We start from the raw sequence: 20,174 nt of genomic DNA on the forward strand, positions 1-20,174 counted from the left end.
ACATTGTTTTGGGTGGTTCCAGCAGAACGCCACCGCACTGTGGCGCCTCCCCCATTTGTAGGAAGAACTCTCTTCTCCCCGCTTCTCCCCCCCCCGGCTCATGCCCAGTGTCCCTGCTCCCTCTCGGGACCACACTTCTTAAAGGCCTTAACAGCACCCCATTTTTACCCCTCGTTCATCCTCTTTTACTTTGTGGCATTCACCCGGAACCCACCACAGACAGCTTCTGTCCCCGACTCCACCACATGTGCCCTGGAGGAGGTCACCTTTGACCTCCCTGTTGCCGAATCCACGGACGTGCCTTGCCCTCCTCCGTCTGGACCCCAGCGGCATTGGACACACTCGTTGCGCTTGGCTTTGGGCACCCTCCTTCTGGACTCTCTCCCCTCCTAGCTGCTCGTGCTCCGTGGCCCCCTTCACTATCCAACCTCTCTGGGCTCCATCCCAGGCCCGACGCTCTCACCATCTCCCCACTCTCTCGGGGTTCTCGAACGCCCCCAGGGAGTCAGGATCTCTCTAAGCCCCAGAAGCCCCAGAGCCCCGTCCGGCCTGCACTCCAGACACCGAGGCCTCCAGGGCGGCCCAGAGCCACAAGTCCGGAGCGGAGCTCCCTCTTCCCTGCGTGCAGCCATTCTAGAAAACCCATTCGGCGGTTCCTTATAAAGTGCAACATACACTTATCACAGGACACTGCGATCCCACGCCTGGACATTTACTCAAGGGAAATGAAAACTATGTTCACCCAAAAACCTTGGCATGAATGTTCATGGCGGCTTTACTCACCATCGCCCCAAACCAGAAGCAGTTGCAATACCCCACAAGGGCTGAATGGCCATAGGAACGGAGGTACGGCCAGCACACAGTGGGACACCACCCAGCACACAGTAGGACATCACCCGGCAAACAGTGGAATGCCACCCGGCACATAGTGGGACATCACCTGGCACACAATAGGACATCACCTGGCACACAGTGGGATGCCATCCGGCACATAGTGGGGCATCACCCAGCAACAAGAAAGCCTGTTCCTCAAAGGTACCGTTACAACGGGGCAGCCAGGGGGAGTTTCATGGGAACATGGAGATGTCCCGTGTCTTGATGGTGGTGGCAGTCACATGAATCTGTACAGGTGTTAAAATTCATAGAACTGTGCCCCAGAAGGTATGATTTTTACTGTGCGAGAAAATAAAAAAAAATAAAAATGTAAAAACGTAAAAATATAAAATCAACTTCCTCCGGAAACTTATTCCCTCCCAGCTGTCCACAGGCGAGAATCCTGGGAGCCCCCTGGACGCCCCTGTTCCCCGTCCCCACATGGTTAGCTCCTACCAAGGGCCCCCCATCCCCAGGTGGCCCCTGGCTTCCTGCCCCACCACTGGGAACCAGTACCGGCCGCCGTCAGTCTTGGAAGAACCTGCCTAGTTTCCCTGCCACTCCTCGGTCCCCTCCCAACTCAAATGTCGAAGCATTAGAAATCAGATCATGTCACTTCCCAGCATCCCGCAAGAGCTCTCTCCGAACTTAGAATAAAACCAACTCCCTGCCACGGCTGCGGGGCCGGCAGGATCCAGCCATGTCCCCTCTGCTCTTGCCTTAGGGCAACTCACAAACTCTAGCCACATCACGTGAAGTTCTTAGAAGGCACCATGCGTGCGAAGGCAGGGCCTTTGCACCTGCTATACTCCTGCTGGCAATGTCCCTCCCCCACCTGCTCCCCCTCACCCTTCCTGAGGTTCTAACTCCTGCTGCATGAAATTATATGGAAGTAGGGTCTTTGCAGATGTGATGAAGACATCAGATAAGATGAGGTGATATGGAGTAGGGTGACCCTAATCCAACGTGACTGCCGTCCTTCCAAGAAGAGCCTCAGTAGGCACGCCAGGTCCCAGGACAGGCAGCAGGGAGGAGCAGAGTTGGGACCAGAGGGATGCAGCAACAGCCCACGGGACCACAGGTCGATGGCCTCCCCCGAAGCCGCGAGGGAGGCATGGACTGGATTCTCCTCTACACGTTTCAGAGAGCGCGTGGCCCTGCCCACCCCTTGATTTCAGACTTCACGCCTCCAGAGCTGTAAGGCGACACGTTTCGGCTTTTTAAAGCCCACCTGGTTTGTGGTACTTGGTTCTGGTGGCTTTAGGACACGAGTAAAAGTGTGCATTAAAAGTATCTGTGGAATGAATGAATACGACAGTGAGAAAACTCTCAGGAAACCCTTCTCCTTCAGCAAGAGGAAAGGCGGCTTGGTTCTCCCGGCGCTATTGGGAAGACACTGTTGTTGGTCATTCCATCCTCAACCCTCCTGCATGTCTCCCCACATCTTCTGTGACTGGTCCAAACCAGGAGCCCTTCCTGCCCCTTCTCACTGACGGGGGCGCAGCACCGGGTCGGGGAGCAGAGCGGAGGCATCCAGGGGAGCTGCACCGGGCAGGGGACCCCCACGCAGTTCCCCAGGAACCCCTGCCCCCTGCCCCCAGTTCTCAGCAGACGGACAATACTGTCTTAATTCTGCATGTCTGCTCTTCAGTGGGAAGCAATGGTTCAGGAAGCTCAGCAGACCCGGCTACGGGGGCGTGAAGTAACCCTAATGAAACCTCTGACCCCAGTGAGCAGAGCTCGTATGTGTTCATTTAAAAAAAAAAAAAAAAGTAGCGGCGCCTGGGTGGCTGAGCGTCTGCCTTCAGCTCAGGTCGTGATTCCGGGGTCCCCGGGATCGGGTCCCGCATTGGGCTCCCTGCTCAGCGGGAGGCCTGCTTCTCCCTCTGCCTCTGCCCCTCCCCCCGCTTGCGCTCTCTCACTCTGTGACAAATAAATAAATAAAGTCTTACCAAAAAAAGTAGCACACAAAGCTCACTCTCCAAACACTCGGGATCACGGACCCCCTTTGAGAATGGCATGGAACCTGGGGCCCCACTTGCAGGCTGACCACCCACACGGCACATGACTTCGGGGAGTCCTGGCTCCTAAAGCCCACGTGACCCTCCGAAAAGTGCCCCCGCCCGGGGAGGAGGGCCTCCGGGATGCACCCTGCCATCTGGTGTTTCCTGGGCATGATGCTGGCCCTGGTGCTTACAGGCGGCGTCACAGGGGCCCAGCCACGGCTCCAAGCCCTGTTCTCCAAACCCTTCTTCACCTCACTTGCACCCCGAGGTCGCTGTCTCTGTTTTACGGATGTGGGAAAGGAGGCCTGGGCAGCTGGTGTACCCTGCCCAGGGTCACAGCTGAGGCAGGATTTGCACCCAGACGGTCTGACACGGAAGCCATCCACCCACCTGTTCCTTCTTATTCTTTTTTTTTTAAGATTTTATTTATTTATTTATTTGAGAGAGAGCATGAGAGGGAAGAGGGTCAGAGGGAGAAGCAGGCTCCAAAGGAGCAGGGAGCCCGATGTGGGACTCGATCCCAGGACTCCAGGATCATGACCTGAGCCGAAGGCAGTCGCTTAACCGACTGAGCCACCCAGGCGCCCAGTTTTTATTTATTTATGTCTTTAAGTCATCTCTACACCCAACGTGGGGCTCGAACTCCTGAGCCCAAGATCAAGTCTTTTTCTTTCCTTTTTTTTTTTTTTTAATTGAGGTAAAACAGCCGTAACATAAAATTTACCATTTTCCCGTTTTTAGGTGCCTGGTTCAGGGGCGTTAAGTACATTCACATTATTGGGTAAGTATCAACACCATCCGCCTCCAGAATGTTCGCATCATCCCAAACAGAAACTCCGTCCCCACTACACGGTGACTCTGCACCCCTGCCTTCCCCAAGCCTTTATGTTATTTTCCGTTGCTCTGATCCTGACTTCTCCAGGTACCATATCTGAGCGGAGGCAGAGGATACCTGTCCTTGGGTCCGGCTTAACTCACTCAGCATCATGTCCGCAGGGCTCACCCATGTTGTAGCAGATGTCAGAATTCCCTTACTTTTTGAGGCTGAGTAACATTCCATGGAATAGGGACGGACCACATTTCACGTATCCATCATCTGTCAACGGACACTTGGGTTATGCCCACCTTTGGGCTGCTGGGCACGATGCTGCTGTGAACACAGGTGCCCACACATACCTTCAAGTCCCTGCTTTCCCTGCTTTCGCACCGATATGCCTAGGAGTGGAACTGCTCTGCCTCGAGCAGGGTCCCAGCGTTACAGGGGAATTCACACACTCCCTGCAGAAAGGCCCAGGGAAGAGTCTAGAAGGAGGGCCAGGCACACAGGTGGGCAAGAAAGCGCCTCTCTCTCTGATGCACCCCCCACCCACTGCCCTCCACACTCACGCCCAGAGTAGAAATCTTCCCTCTGAGGTTTCTATTCTTGTCCTGAGTTCCGTCCATCTCCAGTTACCGGGTGATCAATAGGGACAGGGCATTTGTGGAAGAAGACAAGAAGGCAAGACGTGGGGAAGGGGGGAGGGGGGGAAAACCAGGTGGGTGTCAGCCGGTCCAGGGACTCGGAGCAGAATCTGGCCAAGCCGGTGGGCTCGGCCAGCCCAGGGTCAGACACGCCCATCCAGGCCCAGCTCTGTCTCTGGGACGGGGCATGTCTCCCCCCTCCAAGCTCCTCTTGGGTTCAAAGCGGGTGAGGACACAGTGCCTGTAATCTAACACTCACCAAATTTCTAAGTGGTATCTATAAGCTCCTGTTCACTTAATCAACATTTATTATTGTCGTACGGAGCAGGTGCTCAGGACCTTAATCTGACCCATGGACCTCTCTCCACCATCTCCCACGAACGCCACCCTGATGCGCTTGAATACCTCCAGGACAGGGAGCTCCTCCTTCCCTGTCCCCAGCTGACAAAGGCCCAGCTGGACTGGTTCCCCAGAGCCTCCGAGAATTTTCTGAGCAGAGGAATTTGCCCCTGGTCAGGGCTTGGGGATGAGAACCGGATGACCCCCGTCTACTCTCTGTCCCAGACCCAGAGTGGGCAGGACTTGTCAGGGCCCGCAGGGAGGCAGGGAGGCAAGGCTGGTGGGGGCAGAGGCCTCAAGGTGCTGAAGCCTTTCCTCTTACCCCTGCTCTGTACTCATTCCTCATTCCACAGGGCCCTGGACTTTCTCCAGCTGCTCTGCCCCCCTCCCCTGCAGTGGCCAGGTGCCTCAGCCCCCCCTGCCCCCCAATCTGGGTCTTCCTTGCAGGTGGAAATAGCTGACAACAGTGGCAGGTTGGGAGCAACCACAGTACCAGAGACCTTTGGGTTTGGGAGAGGGGGTCAGTGAGACGGCCCTATATAGAGATGCACTTGAGCTTGGACATGCCTGGGTTGGATCTTGGCTGTCTGGTGTTTAGTTTAGCTGTGTGATCTCCTTATGTTCCCTGACCTCAGCCTCTGCATCTGAAAACAGGAGGTAGAGGGGAGCGCTGTCTCTATCGGGCAAGGTGGGGATCAGGTCTGGCTTGCTCAATGCCACGTTCTTGGCTTATGGGATCTTAGCAATTCAATAACCCACTGGGGAGTCAAATGACTATTAATTAAATAAGAAAATGCACATGAAGCCCTTAGCTCGGAGCTCAATGAGACTCACTCAATGAGACTGTAGCAAATGCTCAGTAAGTACCAGCTACTATTGTTGGCAGGCTACAAAGGGAGGCACACGGGACCATGAGACTCAGGGAATCCCAGAATGGGTTCAATCTGAGATCCCAGAACCTGAGAGGCCCCGGGAGGTCCCCAGGCGCCCACTCAGGAACAGCAAGGGCATCATCTGGGCGGTTCCTCCATACGCCTTTGCCGCCCTGCCTTGTCTCCGGGGGGCCTCTCTGACTCCCTAGCACTGCTGGGCTTTCCCACCCGGAATTTAAAAAGGAAAAGCGGAGGAAGTTGCAGCCCTTTGCTGAACCATCTAACCAGACCTAATTAATCGATAAGCCAAGCTGCCGCTTTCCTGCCAACCAGCTGCCTGAAGAGTACTTACTTCATCTGTGAATTGATTGCCGTACTTTCGCCACCATTACGTCTAATCCCCGCCACCCGCAGAGGCTGGGTGCCAAAGGGAGCTGGGAGCTGCTGAGCAGGGGCTGCCCTTCCATCTTGCCAGGGAGACGTGGTCTCCAGGCGCCCAGTCCTCAAGTTACAGGTGGAAAACTGAGGCCCGGAGAGGGGTGGAGAGGGGCAGGGCCGGGACCGGCTCACCTGGCCCCAGATCACCCGATGAGGTGGAAGGAGGGCTGTTGACCACACTCCTGAAGATGAGGGTCCCCCTGCAGGAGCCCAAGGCAGATCAGAAAGGCGGATGCAACCCCCAGAAGGTGTGGGGATCTGGTTCCAACCACCACATAGTGCTAAGCTGGCTGGGACTGCAGAGTGAAGGAAGGGTCTTACACTAGCCACTGCATCCCCGGGGCAGGCAGAGGTCACCGAGAGGACCAGAGGCCCAAAACCTGGACACAGATCAGAGACCTCCATCCTTGACCCCCAGCTTCCACAACCGTGGCCACTTATCAGGTCGTTTCCAGAACATTCCTGATTTAACATATCCTGCCCCAAGCAGGGGAGGGTTAGAAGTCGCAGGTGTCAGAAATAGAGGCCCTTGCACGTGCACCTGTCAGCCTTGACCCTGAACCACCTCGTCAACCACTTGCCTTTGCCTTGGCCCCCCTGGAATACACACGCAGAGTCCAAGTAAAATAAAAGGCAAACACGAGCTGAAAACAACAGCCCCACTCTGCAGGCAGGACCACAGTGATCTGTCAGCACACAAGCTCCTAGCCTTTGCCCCGAGCCCCTGATGCTCTTCCTGTGCCTGGACAGATTTCTTTCCAACGTCTCCCCAAGATGTAGAAATTACGCACACGGGTGTATTATACATTTGACAGAAGAGGGATTATACTAGACACACCATGCAACAAATTGCTTTTTCCTCTCATCAGTAATTCTATACTTGGGGTCTTTGGAGCCTGCTGTGGAAAGACGCCCCTGGTGTATGTTGTCCTAGCAGGGTTCTTGGTGGGACCCCTGCCCACATGGCCTAAGCCATGTTTCCGATCCTGATTATGTCCCACCTTAGCCCGTTTAACTGTCACCACCATCCAGTGAGAAGGGTGTGACTGTTATCATCCCCATTCCACAGGTGGGGAAACTGGGGCACAGAAGGGTCCTTGTCCGGGGTCTCACAGCCCCTGGATGGCAGTGCCAGGAATCCAACAAGGCTGTCTGGCTCCGGAACCGTGCTCCCAACTAGCCAGTGTTTTCAGACTAAGGCACGCATCAGAATCCCCGGACGGCTCACTGGAACACAGATTGCTGGGCCCACCCCTGGAGGTTCTGATGCAGTAGGTCTGGCGTGGGGCCTGAGAACTGGCATTTCTAGGAAGTTTCCAAGCGCTGCTGATGCTGCCGGTGTGGGAGTCATACTAGGAGAGCATCACATGCTGCTGCCCCTTATCACTGACCGCTCACTGACCCAGGGATGAGGCTTCCCCGAGCCTCTCCGGAGCGCAGACCAGGGTGTTAGGGAGCAGGCTCAGGGATAGAGTTCTTGCCCCTACAGACTGCACATGATCTGTTGAAGGAACAAATGACCCAGATATCATGGAGTCACTTAGTCATCCGCCATCTTTCCTGGGGATCAAAGGCCTAGTTTTTATCTACGATGGTCTTTTGTCTTCGGCCAAAGTGGCCTAGAAACATACTCTTCTCCAGAGCTGTGAGTAAAGGATGAACTCAGCATGTGTGGGCTGTCCACACCCTGCATATGCCAAAGAAAAGTCTGGCCCTTGACTGGCTTCTGTGAGGTAATCTCTGAGCCATTGGAATGTCTTGCCTGGTAAGTGTCTTTGTTTACCTGGGGCTTTGGGACACATTAGTTTGGTTTACGGTGATGATATGATTGATGGCAGGGGGCTTCTAGGTCAAGGGATTGAAGACCAAGGTCAACCATGCAGGCAGTCAGCCATGCCTACATGATCAATTCCCAAAAAAGACCTTGGATACCAAGGCTTGGGCAAACTTCCCTAGCTGGTGCTATGCCACACATGTGATCACACATCATTGCTGGGAGGACTGAGTACTGTCTGCAGAACTGCACTGGGAGAGGATAAACAGAAGCTCGCACTGCGGTCTCCAGGAGCCCACGCATGGACCTTTGTCTGTTGCTAACTTTAATCTCTTTTCAGTGTAATAAACTGTAATTGAGAGCGTACTGTTTTGCTAGGTTCTGTCCTTCTAGAAAATCATTGAGCCTGAGGGTGGTCTTGGGGACCCCCAGACACAAGCACCAATTCACTGAGTTGCCGGACGGTTACAGAGCACCTCCTGAGCGCTCGGCTTTTGCCCACGCCCTGCCCACATTGCCCAGCTCCACTGGTCTCCTCTAGACCTTCCGGCCCTCCAGGCCCTCCAGAGGACATTTATCATCCATCATTCACCTCCCTCCATGGAAAAACCAGGTGTCTTGTCTGTGCAGCCCTGGCCACCATAGGCAGCCCCTTTGATGTAATACCAGGTACCATCCCAGATACCAGGTAATGTCCCAGAAACCAGGTCATATCCCGAGTATCAGCTAACATCCCAGGAACCAGGTAACATCCCAGGAACCAGGCAACATCCCGGGTACCAGGTAACATCTCGAGAACCAGGTAACATCCTGACTAACAGCTAACATCCCAGGACCTGGGCAACATCCCAGGACCCAGGCAACATCCTGGCAAACAGGTAACATTCTGAATACTAGCTAACATCCCAGGACCCAGGCAACATCCTGGGAACCAGGTAACATCCCAGGAACCAGGTAACATCCCAGGAACCAGGTGACATCCCGGAAACCAGGTAACATCCCAGCAACCAGGGAACATCCTGGGAACGAGGTAACATCCTGAGTACTAACTAACATCCCAGGAACCAGGTAAAATCCCAGAAAACAGGGAACATTCTGGGAACCAGGTAACATTCTGAGTACCAGCTAACATCCCGGGACCCAGGTGACATCCTGGGAACCAGGTTACATCCTGAGTACCAGCTAATATCCCAGGACCCAGGCGACATCCCAGGACCCAGGTAACGTCCCCCCAGCAGGCCTTACCTGCCAATGACCTCGATGTTGGAGATGGCATAGAAGTACTTGTAGAGGTTCTCCCGCTGCACGTAGGTGCCCCCCAGCGCAGGGCGCAGCAGCCGCATGCGCAGGTCCGTGAGAGTGAAGAACTCCTTAAGGCCCTTGGCGCTCTCCAGCCGCGTGTAGAGGTTGCCCATGTTGCGCAGGTCGGGGCCAGCGAAGATGGCCAGGCGGTCCCGCACCTCGAAGCGCACGTGCTTCTCCTTCTTGGAGCCCGCCCAGCGCGAGTACTCCTCGGTGCACAGCACGCGGTGGGCGCCCGAGGACGACAGGTCGCGGGCGCGGCGCGCCACCATGCCGAAGGCCTCCATGCAGTCCTCCGCGTAGAACTGGTAGGGCTGCCACGTGCGCCCGTTGTCCAGGGACTTCTCCAGGACCATGACCGTGGGCCGGCCGTACTCGAAGGTCACCACCACGTCGTCCGTCAGCTCCACGCTCTTGTTCCACGAAAGGGTGATGTTGGCTTCCAGCGGGCTCGGGTAGCGGCTCCACGTGACGCTCTGCCAGTACGTGGCCAGGCCCTCATCCTCCTTGTCGAACATGAGCCGGGGCGGGTGGGCCAGGTCCGGGTTGGAGGCGTCACACTCGTTGCTGCACAGGTAGGGGTTCTCCTGCGGGAGGAGGAGACGGGAGGGGTGGGCGCTGACAGCTCGGGGGGCGGGGCCGGGGCGGGGCCGGGGGCGGGGCCCGGGAGACTCCACCCGGCCCGGCCCCAACTGTGTGCCCTCCCCGGGCGTCTGCCCGGAAGTGGCAGAAGGGTCCGGGCACCAGGAACCTCCGCTGGGCTGGTGATTTGCACCCATTTCCCCAAAGCACATAGAGGCATGCAAGTCTATGGCTTCCCAAGAAAACGCACACTTGCCCCTACTCCAAATACAATCAAGAGGGGCGGGTGTTAGTCACCTGCTCCCAAGGCCCCCATGGTTCCTCACGGCCTGCAGGTAAAGTCCTGCCTCTTTAATGCGACTCTTTAGTTCTCTCCTTCCACCATACCTGGAGCCACTGTGCTCCTGGGGCCCGGCCCAACCAGAGCACTCCTGCCCTCCACACCCAGCTCGTCTGCGCCTCTGAGCCTTCGCAGACCGTATTCCCTTTCCTCCATGTGCCCTTCCACTCTGTCTGCCTTGAAAATTCCTACTCACATTCTTAACTCTTTAAACATCTCCTACACCAAGACGCCTTTCTGACCCTTTAAACCAATAGCATTATAGCAACAGGAATGAGGTAGGAGGGGAAGTCGAAGTCTCCGCCCGCGGTGTATATTAGTTACAGACCTCCTCGCCTCACTTCGCCCGTCCGCCATCTCACTTCCGAGCACAGAATGCGAGTATTAGCTCCACACTCTGGATGAAGCAACCCGGGCTCGGGAAGGTGGGGGCCCTGGCCCAAGGCACCCACCAAGCGCCAGAAGCCATGCCTTGGCCTCTGCTGCAGAGCATGGCAGTCACGCCCGCCTCTGCCAGGTGGCCTGTGTGCCCACTTCATGCGTAGTCTGGGCGCACTGGGAGGATGCTGAGTGTCTACAGGCTCCTCTCACGGGGGTGCATCGTTGTGGCGAGTCGTTTCCAGGGCCTTGGCACAGGGCTGGCGGGCTCAGTGGGGAATGCTGGCTGCGGAAGGCAAGGCACAGCCCCCACTCGCACTCTCTCCTCCCACCTACCCCAAGAAGGCTGGCAGCCCACTCCCGGGCCCAGCGGGCACCCGCCGTGGCTCCCCTCCATGGCAGTTCAGATCCATTCCCCGTGCCTGTTCACTGCCTGAACTCACCCGGAGGCCTGGAAATGTCACCAACGCGCTGGTTGCCCAGGTTGGAGCACAGGGGAATTCTAGGGCAGTGAAGCGATTCTGTGTGACACGGTCATGGTGGAGGCAGGACGCTGTGCTTTGGTCCAAACCCACCAAGCTGACAACACTGAGAGGGACCCCTGATGTAACTCTGGGCTCTGGTTCACAATGACTATTGATGTTGCTCATCAGCTGTAACAAATGTACCAAACCAGTGCAAATGTGAATAGTAGAGGGAAGTGTTCATGGGGAGGCAAGGGGGCATTGGGAACTCCCGCCCCTGTGGGCTCAATTTTCTGTAAGCCTAAAACTGCTCTAAAACATAGTCTATTAATTAAAAAAAAAAAAAAAAAAAAAGCTGTCATGAAGAATCACAGCGCCCAGACCGCTCACATCCCTTTGTGATGAATATTTCAGGTCTCTGGTTTGCTCAGAGACAAAACAGCTTGGATCTGAGTTAAAGTCTCTCACTCCAGAATGAGCCACTCAGCTCCCACAGGGGAGTGGGAGCATTGCCTCCTGGGCAGCTGAGCTGGTGCCCCCGCCGGCATCACCATGGTGGCCTCAGGCCGTCTCAGCTGATGCCCTTTGTGAAGGACACGTTCCCGGGCTGCCCAGGGGTCCCCCGTGGGAAGGGTTTTACTGAGGCAGGTTCCACAAAGCCCTCCTCGACCAAAATAGCTCTGTCCTTGGTCCCCTGTGGTGCCACCGTCCACCAAACCTGGCCCAGGCCTGCTGATTCTCAGGACCCGCAAACCTCGGGATGGAAGGGGTTGACCGCCGAGTCCAACCCCTCGTTCAGCAGATGGGGAAACTGCTGGAGGCCCAGGACTAAGCAGGACTGGCCCGGGCCTCCTTGACAGCGGGTGGTGTTTGAGGATGAACCTGTTCCTGTCCCGTACAACCTCGGGGCTGTCCTGAAACACTAGTGTCCTCACATGCAACACGGCAGGAAGGGGGTCTGACTCAGCTTGTGGGTCCCAGCTTCCTCGAGCTCCAGCAGAGTGACCCTGTGCCGTCGCCCCGAATGGGAAGGGGCTGAGAGAGCCCTGGGGATGGCTCAATGGCCTGCAGAGGCCAGGCCTGGTGGCTAGAGGAAGCAAGCCTGCCTGTGGGGTGGGGCACAGCATCTGCCCCAGTCCCTCTGCCGACAGCAGCAAAGGGCACTCAGTCCAGAGGCAGAATCAGCTCCAGTCATGGTCATGCCACTTCGGATGGAGATGTGCGAGAGCTCACACATGGACACTGGGGGCAGGAGGACACAGTTTGCCCCTAGGCTGGCATTCCCCACCCACCACCCAGCAATCTCCCCCTTCTCTCTCACCCCCCAGGCCCCCTTCCAATCCCCCGGCACCTTGTTAGGGACTAAATTGTGCCTCCCTCCAAATTCGTATGTTGAAGCCCTAAACCTCAGGATGTGGGAATGTGACTGGTTGGAGAGAGGGCCTTAGTTAAAATGAGGCCCTCAGGGTGGGTCCTGATCCAACATGACTGGGGTCTCTGTAAAGAGAGGAAATCTGGATCCACAGAGAGACACCAGAGGTGAGTGCGCCCAGAGGAAAACCACTGTGAAGAAGCAAGAGGAGGGTGGCCATCTGCCAGCCCCGGGGAGGGGCCTCAGAGGAGACCAGACCCACCTTGGTCTCTAAGGGTCAAGCGAACTTGGATCTTAGACTTCTGGGCTCCAGAGCCGTGAACAAATAGATTTCTGTTGTTTACGCCACCTGGGCCCTAGCAAACGAATACATGCCTCATCCCGAAGCTGGGGACGAGAGGGGAAGTTCAGGGTAGGAGCACCGGTTCAGAGGGGCAGGACTGAATTGTGAGTTTTTGATGATTTCCCCAGAAGCTCTGTCTGGAGCGTTCCTCCACCAGCCTGGTCCCGGAGACACGGGTACCAGACAACATGCTTCTTTGCCCACCTGGATAGCTCCTATCAATCCAGCACCGAAGGCTGTGGCTTTTCCCTGGCTGCCTCATCCTCTCTCACCTCTGAGCTTGTGTTCCTGCAGCCGCTCTCTCTCAGCATTTTCAGAGGCTCCCCCCATGCACCTCCTCTAGGAAGCCCTCCTTGCCTGACTCAACATTTAAACCCAGTTCCTTTGTCGCCCGTCATGTGACGTCAGTGTGCTTATCTGGGACAACGTGGTAAAACCTCTGTATAGGGCCTGGACCTCGGTAGCCACTCACCAAATTATAGTTATGACTGTCATCATATTAATTAGTTATTAACATAATGACAATTGGGTTACTATTAATAAAACTCATGTCGAATGCTGATATTATTCCTGCCAACCCCTGGCTTCTGTGAATCACCCACACCTCACCTTTCCCCGGCCCTTCTTCCTCCCCCTGCCCACCTTCCCTCACCCCGCCCAGCCTCTTGGTGGTGCCCACCACCGGATGCGGGATCCCACACAACCCCCATCTGTACCGGCCTGTCTGTCACCACCAAGACTGACATGGCCAGCTCTGTCAGGGGACACGCTGCCATAACCTGCAGGGCCCACTGGCCCCCCGCCCCCAACCCCGGCCCGGGAAGCAGATGGTCAGAAACTAATGAATCAGCCTGTGTGTTTACCGGCCCCGCGCCTGCTGCTGAGCGGGCTTAATCAACAGCGAGCACGATAAATAAATCCCAAGGCATCGCCAGCACAATTCTCTCCCTCTCGCTCCCATTTCTCTTCCTCCCTTCCACCGCCCTCCCGCCCCAAGTTCTTGGAATTCCATTTAACCATTTCGGGGGTGCGGGGTGTGTCTCCTGTTGAAGGCGCTGTCCGCGCTGAACCGGCGGTGGTCCTTCCCGAACACCATTTGCTCTTGCCTTGCTTTCCTTCTGTTCTCCCCTAGCGAGGGTTCCCGAGGAGGAGCCTGGGGTTGGGAGCCCATTTTACCCCAAGCGCCCCTCCCCCAGGGCTGTGCCTCAGTCTGACAGCTCATGAGGGCAGGTGTGAGGGAGGGGCCGGGCTGGAGGGCCGGCGTCTGCCCGCCTTCTTGGTCTGCACATTTCCACCCATCTCCATGAGATCAGACTAATACTGAAACACAATCCAAACCATACCTAGTGCCTAATACCTGGCCTAAAACCAGAAAGTTGGGGTGTTGGAGGCACACCTTTAACTTTTTAGGATGATACCAAAGCCAACATTTGATATTATCATCGAAAGCAGTCATTATTTTTTTTTAGACATTTCATGAATATTCCCCCAAAAGTAAATAAATAAAAATCATACCCCTGACTAAAAGGTTTGAAACTTTCTCCAAAGAAAAATGTAACACACCGCATTTTCCATGCAAACTCTGGGGATTCATGGGGTCCTGTCTCCCCAGTTAGGAACCCCTGTTCTGGAGCAGTTAAGGAAACCGGCTTTGGGGTCTGAAAGTCCTGGGTTTAATCTCAGCTCTACCCCTTGAGGCTGTGTGACCTTGAGAATGTTGCTTTACCTCTTTGAATGTAGCCTCTCATCCAACATCATGTGAAATAATGTGTACGAAATACCTAGAAAACATCTCCAAATGGTAGCAATAATTATTAAACAGCAGCTTCAAATACACTGGCTCAGGGGCTCTCCCAGCAACCTTCGATGGGAAGAAGGAAGGCTGAGGCCAACCAGCTCATTAACGGTAAAACCAGAACTTCACATAAGACACGGACCGCCTTGGGGACTGAGGGCTCAGATGTGCATAATGATCATGCCATTCATTGCGTGCGAACCGTGTGCCAGGGCTGGGCTGGGCACTTCGCACCCATTCCGCATGGCATCCTCCCAGCAACCCCGGGGCGGCCAGTGCTACAGACCGAGAAGCCGAGTACCTGCCAGCCCCCCCACGTCACTTCCTCTGAACACAGTGGGGCCGAGCCTAGGAAATCTTGGGGAAACCGAGCCCGTGTGCCTCTCCTATCTCTGCACACACACCAAGGCAAGTCACCTGGAAGGTTAGGTGGTGGGGCTGATGGGGAGGGGTGAAGGCAGGGGTGCAGGGCAAGGGGAAGGCAGGCAGCTAGGACAACAGCACCAGAGAATGGGGTGCGAACAGACTGACCCACAGAGACACTGAGCAGGAGTCGCCTGGAAAGAACTATTCTATGGAGAAACCATTTCGTACCACGAATTTCAAGCCTTTCAATGGTCTCTTGAATGCTTTTGTTCGTTGTTTTCTGTGCAAAGGGTACAGCTGGGAGCCAGAGGCCAGGCTGTAAACAGTGTAGACAAGCTTCGGGCAAAAAATATAATTGAGTGAAAGTCGACTGTTAGCAGGGATGCAGGAAACCGAGCCCAGGGGAAGTCAGGTTGTTTGGACCTCTGGGCCCCTACCAAGGAGCCTGTGCAGGGGCGGCCCCCGGAGCCGTAACCAAGTCTCGAGAAGAGGAATAAACAGCCCGTGCCGACCAGCCTTGCATCCTAACCTGTGTCGAGATATTTCAGTCGCTGGACCCCGAAGGGGCAGGGTTTGGGAGAGTGGCCAGAACCCAGCGGGAAGGGCTCTGCGATCTGTAGCTGGACCAGTGGGGACAGCCCTCCCCCCAGGCTCCCCCCAACCACACACGGGTCTCTCCCCTTCCCCGGGTCGAGTCTCAACTTCTCCACTGGAGGGGAAGCACCATGAGGGCAGCGGCCTCACGCTCCTCCTTCCTCACAGCAGCCAAGGCCCTGGCACTCCTCGGGGATCCTTGGGAAAACTTGGCGGAGAGGGTGGAATCAGCGGGGGTGAGCGGCCTGACTCCTCCGGGCCCTCCTGAGGATTACAGCAGGTGCCGCGCGGCAAGCACCTTGCGCAGGAGCCGCAGCTCACCACCTGGGCCAGCATCTGGGCCATCACCAGCCCTGCGGTTCGAGCACGCAGCAAGGTCCACACCCTGCACGTGCCCTGGCCTGGAAGATGGGGTCCTTCGATTTACACTATAAATGAGGAAAGGCTGAGCAACGTCTCAAGGTCACGCTGCTTCCCAGTGGCAGAGGTGGGACAAGAAACCAAGGGAGTTGGGCTCGGAGACAAGTCCGGAAACTGTGCCCTTCACCCAAAAGGGAAGGACACCGCCGCCCCCAGACCTGGGCTGCTCCCTCGAGATTCGGGTTCCACCGGGAGGCAGACGGCCCATCGCTCTTCCACCCAGGCGTGTGGGCAGGCCCAGGGAACAGTTTAGCAGCTGACCGATTTTTTTGAACCCGTCTGCCGAGTTGCCAGCTGAACTGTCTCATGCTCAACCCGTCAACCTCAGCGCGGCTGGAGGCATCTGCCTGTAGCAGGCGGCCAAGGCGAGCCCTAGGGAGGGGTGGTGAGGGGCGCCAAGAGGGAGGGACGTGGGCCCGGGGGCTCCGAGGGTCAGGCCAGGCAACACCAGCTCCCTCGTGCAGAACAGGACTTAGGGAGGAGCAAAGGTGGGGGAAGCCAAGGGGCAGCTGAGCTAGCCCCACCCTCCACCTCCGCAGGATGCTTCCAGGACCCTGGGGGAAACTCTTACACACCTGGGGCAGCTGTGTGAGACAATACGTTCCCTGACCCTCTTTGGAGCTGGGATTCCGGAGACTGTTCTTAACCCGCTGTATGACCTCGGGTGGGGCCTTGCCCTATCCGTGCCTCAGTTTCCCCACACCATTTGGCATCCCCAACTCTACTCCAGGGAGAAAGCCGGGGTGCCAGGGGAATTCTCCCTAACAAATTATTTCCTATTTATTGGTAAGAGAAGTTGCAATGGGGATAAATTATTAACAAAGCGGAAACGAGATTCTGTTGGGAACAGATTCTAATTCTAGCTGCCCTGCCGGTCTCTAACCATCCCACCCCCCCCCTGCGACTCCTCCCGTCCCCCTCCCTCCCTGTCCTCTCCTCTGGTGGTTCCACTGACCCCTGTCCCTCTTGCTCTCCCCTCTTTAACTCCCTCCGCCTGCAGGCTTCTCTCCCCTTCCCTTTTGGGTTTCCGTTTGAGCCGAAGCCTGGACCGCAGCAAGGTCACCCCTCCCTGCTCGTGAATCAGCGGAAACCGACCCCCACCCCCTCCAATGGCATTTCAGGGCTGGAGTTGCAGCTGGCCAGGGAGGCTTCTCTTGTTGGGGTGGGTTTTTGTTGTTGTTGCTGTTGTTGTTTTGGTTTCGGTTTCTTGTTAGAGCTGTTTCTTCCCAGCCCAGCCCCTACTCATAGGAGAGGCCAGGGGCCTGGACGAGGGATCTTCCTTGGACTCATCCATCCTGACAGTGAGCATCCGGAGGCCACAGCGACAGCCACCACTCCCCACCGGCTCATCCCCAGACTTTGACTCTGAACCAGCCACAGTGGGCATCTCCCGGCCAAAGGTCTACCTCAGACCCGTTGAACCTGTCCTGGCCTCAGGTCTTCAACTGCCCAGAGCACCTCTCTGCTGCCCCAGTTCCCCAAATTGTTTGGGAGGACAGGGAGGCCTTTCACTTCAACCCTGCCCACAATTTACCTCCTTCCAGAACCTTCCATGACTGGGGCTGGACTCTAGGCCAGCAGAGACCACGTCTTGCCCACCCTTGCCCCATACCCTCAATGACTGTTTGCACGAAGTGGAATTTGCTAAACATTCCCACCCCAGCAACTGGATCCCATGAGAGGGTTCTCAAGGGGCACTTCCTCGCTGGTCTCACTCAATCTCCCTGCTCTGGTGCGGCTCAGAGAGGGTAAGCGACCTGCCCAGCACCGCGCAGCTAGGACTGTGTTGTTAACCGACTCCTGAGAGATGAGGGAGCAGCCTCCAGCAGGGACGCCAGCTCCGCAGTCCTGTACCCCACCTCTGGCTTCCCCTCCAGACACAGCCAGTAAGACTTTCTGCCGACCCGAGGCTGTCAGGCTGCCCTGGAGGACTGTCCAGGAGAGGGTCAGCTGGGGCAGGGATGCAAATGCCAAACGCGGCCCTCCAGGATCGCAGACCCAGAAGGGCCAATTTCCTCCCTCAGCTGAACAGCCAGAGGGGATGGGCGGCGGCTCGTCAGGGCTCTGGTTGGCTACACAAGAGTTTTGTCTCTACAGGAGCTTAACATTTTATAGTAGTCTCCCCACTTATGCACAAGGGATACTTTCCAACACCCCCAGGGGTGCCTGAAACCAAGTCATAGCTATAAATACCGTTTTTCCCTATGTGTACATACCTATGATAAAGCTTAATTTATAAATTAGGCACCATAAGAAGTTAATGATGATGACTCAAAAAACAGAATAATCATAGCCAAATACTGTAACGAAAGTGCTGTAAATGTGGTCTCCCTCTCTCCACCTACCTTCCCGTGCTGCACTCACCCCTCGTGTGACATGAGATAGTAAAATGCCCGTGTGCTGGGATGGAGTGAGGGCGTGACATGGGCGTGGGGTGAAGCTGTAGGCTGCTATTGACCTTCTCACGACATGCCAGGAGGATCATCTGCTTCCAGACCTCGGTCGACTGGGGGTAACTGAAGCCACGGTGGCGGGGGGCCGGGGGGAGGGGGAGGAACGGCTGTACTGTTTAAAAAACCATTAGAAAAAAATGATACATTCTGTTCTGCCCTGGGCATGTGTGGATTCTTCCCACAGCCAGATTTCTAGGAACGTTTGAAGTGGGAAGTTCTATCCCAGCTGAAGAGAGCCTGGGCTGATCTGTGTGGCCCCCCCAAGGGCGACTTCTGCACCCCAGCCCCTCACCTGGCAGCACATAACTGACCAGACACATGTAGGCGTCTGTCTCAGACAAGGAAGGGCTCCCCGGCCATTTGCACACCCCCAGTGACAGGGAACTCATTACCATAAACAGAAAGGCCAAACTAGACTGCTCTCTCCCTAGAAAGTTTGGCAATATATTTTGGCTCACGCTCCATGTATTTTCTTTGCTCCAGGCCCCCTTTCTTTTACGTGTTGGTCCTGTTTCCTCTGGTTTTGCTGTAAACATTTTCTAATTGATTTGAAAAAGAACTGAAAGAAGCAGGGTTCGCCCAAGCTCTCCTCCTCCCCCATGTCAGGAGCTCAAAGCTTCCCCACCAGGGCCAGCGGGAAGGCTCAGCCGCTCCTCCTTGCCCCCTCCTGCGCACAGAAGAAACCTGTTCTGCCCAGGACTGCCTGCCTGGCAACTGCCAGGCGGCTCTCCGCTCTCCCCTCCTGCGCACCCCACTCCCCACCCGCGGCCTGCCACCCAAACAGCCCGACACTTGCATTTAATACCTCTTTAAAAAGTAAAGAAAATAAAGAAGGGGGGTGGGAGGATGAAAGGAGAGAGAGAGAGAGAGAGAGAGACTGGGCAGGGTGGGGGCAGGGTGCAGGGAGGAAGAAAAGCTGCATCCAGAGAAGCCCAGTAAAGTGCATTATTGATTCAGGACTCAGAAAATGCTTAGAGAGTAGGAAAAGCGTTCTGCTCTTTAAAAGCTTGTGCAAAGCCTAAGCTAGACACATGCAGCCTTCCCAAAGAGGGCCTGCTCTGCTGACATGAATATTTTATCACGGAGGAAAAGAAAATTGGCATAGAAGATTTAAATGCTGGGGTGCGGGTGGAGGGCAGGGCGTCCAGTGGCCCCTCCTCCTCTCAGGGAGCAGCCCTAGGCTTCCCCGCTGACGAGCAGAACAGTGGGGCCACGGTGGTCCCTAAAGAGGTCAGGGGGTGGGGGGGGGGGGGGGCGGAGCACCCATTGAAAGGGGAGGGTCCAAGAGGAGTAAGGTTGAAGCCTGATGCTGCAGCCCCTCCCCTAACCTTTGCCCTGCCCGCCCCCCCACCCCCCCCACTAGATGCTCTTTATAAACCACCAGTAACACCTGCACTTTCAGCTCCCCTGCCGAGCCCCAGAGGCTGCCCCTTTATCAGAGAGATAAAGTCCAAACCCAAACTGCCCCCCACCTTCCCATGCCCCTCCCTGCCTTGTTTCTATTTTTCTTTCTTCAACTGCCACATTGAGTATTTTTATTGGCACCAGACATTGAGATCCTGATTTTTCCTGCTAAATTTCATTTCCTCTATCCATGACAATCCTGTGAGCTAAGGCACAACTCCGAATTTTGTTTTTACGATGATGAACAGGGGCAAGGATAGTTAGGCGACGTGGCCAATGTCACTTTGGTGAACAAAAGGCAGAACCGGGGCTAGAAGCTCCAAATTAGGTGCTTGGTGGGCAGCCTAGCATGCTATCCCGTGCCTCTCGTTACCGCCATTCCCTGGTTTAGGGGCAATGGAAGGGATTTTCACACCATAGATGTCTTTACAAACTATTTTATGATCCTATTGAAGTCATTTTCTTGCCTTGTTAGACACCTCGAGTCTGCTTCCTCTCTTGATGCCCCTGCCCCCCCGCTGGGGCTTTCAGGATGGGGCAGCCCCCGTCTGGAGCGCCTCCCCTCCACCCACCCCGTGCAGTGTCTGCTTGGCCATCT

At 55.9% G+C, this 20,174-nt stretch overlaps 1 protein-coding gene across 10 annotated transcripts in view; it reads right to left on the reverse strand.

Annotated features, from left to right (window-relative positions):
- NTNG2 (netrin G2) overlaps positions 1-20,174 on the reverse strand; it is a 67,567-nt gene that overhangs the window by 27,226 nt on the left and 20,167 nt on the right. For all 10 annotated transcript variants that reach the window (XR_012382154.1, XM_073905572.1, XM_073905577.1 and 7 more), the window contains one exon: positions 9,009-9,652. Coding sequence is in view for 9 of the 10 variants with exons in the window: in XM_073905572.1 (XP_073761673.1) it covers positions 9,009-9,652 (644 nt within the window). In the remaining variant the exon portion in view is untranslated. The remainder of the gene's footprint in view (positions 1-9,008; positions 9,653-20,174) is intronic.

Source organism: Callorhinus ursinus, unplaced genomic scaffold (assembly GCF_003265705.2).
Source record: "Callorhinus ursinus isolate GAN/ISIS: 27379988/994484 unplaced genomic scaffold, GSC_fseal_2.0 scaffold24, whole genome shotgun sequence".
Classification (NCBI taxonomy): Eukaryota; Metazoa; Chordata; class Mammalia; order Carnivora; family Otariidae; genus Callorhinus; species Callorhinus ursinus.